Source organism: Sorghum bicolor, chromosome 2 (assembly GCF_000003195.3).
Source record: "Sorghum bicolor cultivar BTx623 chromosome 2, Sorghum_bicolor_NCBIv3, whole genome shotgun sequence".
Taxonomy (NCBI): domain Eukaryota; kingdom Viridiplantae; phylum Streptophyta; class Magnoliopsida; order Poales; family Poaceae; genus Sorghum; species Sorghum bicolor.
This window is the reverse complement of record NC_012871.2, coordinates 59,225,818-59,230,513: the sequence shown is the minus strand read 5'-3', so window position 1 is coordinate 59,230,513 and position 4,696 is coordinate 59,225,818. Positions and strand designations below refer to the sequence as shown.

Here is a 4,696-nt window from a genome sequence, read left to right as displayed (position 1 = left end):
CTAATTACACAGTTTGTCTGTAAATCGCGAGACGAATCTTTTGATCCTAGTTAGTTCATGATTGGATAATATTTATCAAATAAAAACGAAAGTGCTACAGTAGCGAAATCCAAAATTTTTTCGGAACTAAACAAGGCCTTAATAACCTCAAAATGTAAATTCCGAACATGACCAAAGCTAAATCAGGTAGAGAATTCAGGTGGTCAAAGATAAGTCATGGCAGAAAGTATTGTTCGTTGATTTATTATAAAAGAAAAATACTACCAAATGATTGACAGATTCGGCTGATAAGCTCAAGCGAACAGGCTATAAAAAATTTAAGCGAACAGGCTATAAAAAAATTATAAATGAGCCAGCATCATAGTTTATAAATATATAAAAAGTCTACATCCTCTTTCTAGTTCTTCTAAAACTTTCCACTACCCTACCACACTCTCCAACACAAGAACATGTGCACACACACACCTAAAGAGCAAAGCCCTGACACGCACTGGCTACTAGATGTAGTATGACTAAACTACTTAACCTAGCTATTCCCATATACAAAAGCGAAAGAGAACAATCGAAGCGATTAACAAATGCGAAAGCGATTAGGAGAACATCTCAAAGCCAGCTCTTGTCTGTCGTCTGAATTTGAACAGGTCGGCCCGTGCACGTGGGTTCCATCAGCAGGCACGAGAAAAGGGCGACGAGCAAGCGAGCAGCCCATAAACAAGTGATTAGATTAGCTCATTTTCTCATCACCCCGCTTCAGGCACCCCAAAGATTCCCGGTCTCCGACGCATGCAACAACGGCGGAATGCAGATGCAGCGCAGACGGCAGCTAGCAAAAGTCTCCTCATTACTCTCCTGGCCTCTTCTTCCTTGCTGCAAAGACAGATTCAGAGAGTTTTTTTACTGTCTGGCCCGGCATCAAAAGCAGTAGCACAGTTCAGCAGGAGATAGAAAAATCTCTTGTACAGTATAAACTATTCCATGGATTCCAGAGCTGGTTTACAGGAGTAATGACAGTGGATCAGTCATTCAGCTGTGACTTGCTGGACAAAGCGAGCGTAATGATGACCTGTCTCGAGCTTTTGGGTAGGGTAAGGACGACAATGAACTGTTGGGGCTCGAGCTTGCTTTGCCAGAAAGCAACAAAGCAGCTGTTAATGACCGTGGTCTCGCGCTCGAGGTCGAGGTAAAGGGTGGCGATCGACGACGACGACCCAAGCCAGGAATGAGAAGAAGGCTTTTTAACCTTCTTGCAGACCGGTTTCCAGGGTGGAAAACGCCTGATGTTGTAGTTTAGGACAGTTCCAAAATACTAGACCCTTGTAGTTGCTGTACTTGTTGGTTGTGGTGGATGGTCAAAGATTAAAGAAACTGAGAAAATCTAAAACTGTGCTTGGTTGGTTAGTGGAAATCCAATATGTTTGCTAGCAAGTAGCAACAAGTGGAAATTTCCATGGCTGATTAGACTTCTTGTTTAGTAGTAGCCTTTTCTGAGACAATGATTCAGTCAGGGACTGTAACGGCAGACAAACTGCAAGATCAGTGTTGAATGTTGATACGGTAGTTGAGTGATCAACTAGCTAGAGCTAAGGTTCCAGACGAAAACAGTGTTTCTGGCGATGTGTAGCTGTTAAGGGACGGCGATGAATAAGCTTGTCTTTTTTTACCTGTGTTTTTCTGGCCTCTGTGGGGCTTGGCATCGTCTCCTAGAACGGCAGGCTCTTGGAGGTGGAGGAGGCAGTGAGCGCCTTGAGGCTCTCGGTCGATGCCGGAGCGAAGTCCTGCTGCAGCCGCGCGCGCCGGACGATGCGGCGCATGTTGCTCTGCAGGCTCTGCTGAACCAGCTGCCGCACGGCGCGCTTCTCTGCGCTCATGCCGGCGTCGGCGAACTCCCCGTCCACCGACTCCTCCCCGTCCCCGCGGCACCTGCGCTCCTGCGGCGCCGACACCGTCGCCACGACGCCTGAGGCGTCGTCCGCGACCTGCTTGCCCTTGTCGGCGCGGAGGATCTCCAGGATCCTGGACGCGCGCTTCTGCGCGAGCGCCGTGCCGACGAGCGTCAGCTCCAGGAGCGCGGACGAGGCGCCGGCCTCGACCATGGCCGCACGGTCACCGTAGCTACGGTGCGCCAGGACCATGAGCACGTAGGCCGCCTTCTCCTGGCACCCGGGCTCGTCGGCCCAGTTGAGCACGTCGACGAGGGACGGCACCGCGTCGGGGGCGCGGCTCACGGCGCGGCGGCCCTCGGGGCAGGCCGCCACGAGGTTGCAGAGCACGGCGAGCGCGCGGTCCGTCACGGGGGCTGCGGCGTCCCCCACGGCCGCCACCAGCGCCGGCGCGAGCCCGGCCGCCAGCAGGTGCGGCGCGTTGGCGGGCGCGATGGAGAGGTTCAGGAGCGCGCGCAGCGCGTCGTGGCGCGCCTGCTCGGTGGAGCAGCACGCGGCGGCCTGGAACGCGCGCACGAGGAACGGCGCGGCCCCGGACGCGCCGATGACGGGCTTGTTGGCGTCGAGTGCGCTGAGGCAGAGGAAGTTGGCGACCACGGCCTCCGTCAGCGCGCCGGACGCGCCGCCGCCCTCCGCAATGCGGAGCATCTTGTGCACGGCACCGGCTTGCACGATCGCCGCCTTGTTCCTGGCAATCATGCGGACAGCTCTGCATATCAGAAACCAAACCCTCCCCCACCCAGATGGCAGGCCAGATCTGATCACGAAACAGAGGAAGACAACACAAGGCTGGCAGAAAAAAAAAACTCACGTGTCATTGCCGATCCCCAAGTTTAGCAGCGCGTACAGCGCAGCGGTCGTGATATCCTCTCCGCCCTCGTCGAGCATCGCGACAAGCGGCGGGATGGCGCCGAGCATCGCGAGCATCTCCCTGGCACCGGCGTCGTCTTTGGCCTTCTTCCGCACGGCCTTGGCCGCGTCGACGCGGGACATGCAACCGCCGTCCTGGAGCGCCCCGACCACGCCCTTGAGCTCCTCGAACGCCTGCACCTTCCTGGCCGCCGCGACGTCCGCCGCCTCGGCGGCCTCAGCCTCGTCGCTGCATTCGGACGGCTGCTCCTCGGCCCTGAGCAGCTCCGCGAGCCTGTCCGACCGCGGCCTCGGCCTCGGCATCCGCTGCGGCGACCGGTACGCCGACCGTCCACGGCAGGAGGAGCCGCCTCCTCCATCGCCGCCGGCACCGCCCCCGCCGCACGTGAGAACCTCGAGCACCTTCCTCCGCAGCGCGGCGGCGGAGAAGATCGGCCAGATGCGGAACAACCCGCCGGCGTCGGCGTACGCGCACCTTGCCACCATCGAGAGCGAGCTTCGTCTGCAAGTCACATTGGCCGGGCGACACCTGGCTGCGCTCGGCGCTTGGCGGTCGCAGACTGGCGTCCGGAGGAAGGCGTGGCGGCTGTGTGAGCGGGGTTTATAGTACGCGCGTAGCGTAGAGGGGCGCACCCAGCAGTGGGGCCTGAGACTGAGCCGGTGGGGCCAGTTGGTCAGTATGGAGGGTACAGGCTGAATATTTTATAGAAGGAAATAAATAGTGTTAGATTTGAGCCGAGGACCTGGATGGGTTTATTTTATGGTTATATGGGCATTATGGCCACACAGATCTTGCAGCTGCTGAAGGGGAGCCAATACATTGCAATGCTGTCTGCTTAGCTGCACCAGGTCAGCGAGCGAATGACGTTTTGTTCTGTACAGTAAGAAAGACCTTGTTTACGGTTGCATTCCGGTTGACGAACTATGAACCACCCTGAGGCCCTGATGACAGAAGATGTAAGCTGTATGCTCCGTCGATCATTGATCCAACAGCCTGACTGCCTTGAGCAAGCATGCAAACAGCCTAGTGGCGCTGCTGATCCTGCTCGCCGGTTGGCCATCACCAATGCCCCTTTGATGCATACGTAAAGATTTGCTTACGGAACAGTCTCAGGTTGCAATGCAACGCGCACACACGGTCACGGGGCTCTCAGGGGGTTCCAACGCAACGCCAATGGTCATGCACTCATGCTTGCTCTGAGCTCCTGCGCTTTGTGCTTTCCTCTTCCTCGTACCAACTGGCAACTGGGCGTCTCCCTAGTGAAAGATAAAAGATGCGGTGCTGAGGTTAACCGATGATCCCGGCACGGCGTGACGGGAGGCACGTGTTCTGTGTTGATGACTGCTCACGGAAGACATCCATCCATCTTCTCACGAGGCACGCGCATAGAAAACGTCCTTGCTGGCCATCCCTGCTTGCCAGTCTCACTGACCGTAAGAAGGCATGGCCGCCATGGTCGACTTTCAAGTGTCTGCAGCACTGTTTCTTGAAACTGTAGAGTAGCAGGCATTTTTTATCTTGCCCAAAAACTAAAAAAAGGCCTTGTTCAGTTCGGAAAAAGTGTGGTTTTCGGCTACTGTAGCACTTTCGTTTTTATTTGACAAACATTGTCCAATCACGGAGTAACTAGGCTCAAAAGATTCATCTCACAAATTACAGATAAACTGTGTAATTAGTTTTTATTTTTATTTATATTTAATGCTCCATGCATACGACTAAAGATTCGATGTGACGGAGAATCTTGCAGCCAAAATCCAATTTTTTAAAAAATTCTTAATCACATCGAATCTATGCATAAATTATTAAATATAAATTAAAATAATTAGTTATACAGTTTGTAATTTGGGAGGAATTTTTTGAGTCTATAGTTTATGATTAGATGATA

General features: G+C 53.9%; 1 protein-coding gene across 1 annotated transcript; it reads right to left on the bottom strand.

Annotated features, from left to right (window-relative positions):
• LOC8068361 (U-box domain-containing protein 13) lies at positions 308-3,746 on the bottom strand. Its single transcript, XM_002460171.2, has 3 exons — positions 2,752-3,746; positions 1,662-2,628; positions 308-867 (listed from the first exon to the last, which is right to left on the bottom strand). The coding sequence occupies exons 1-2, from the start codon at positions 3,294-3,296 to the stop codon at positions 1,701-1,703; spliced, it is 1,473 nt and encodes a 490-aa protein (XP_002460216.1). The 5' UTR covers positions 3,297-3,746; the 3' UTR covers positions 308-867; positions 1,662-1,700.

Bases quoted from the DNA above. Each gene is read 5' to 3' on its own strand.
- LOC8068361 (XM_002460171.2), bottom strand. From the start codon at position 3,296: ATGGTGGCAAGGTGCGCGTACGCCGACGCCGGCGGGTTGTTCCGCATC. The intron at 2,629-2,751 runs GTGAGTTTTTTT...CATGATTGCCAG, and splicing joins TTGGGGATCGGCAATGACAC to GAACAAGGCGGCGATCGTGC.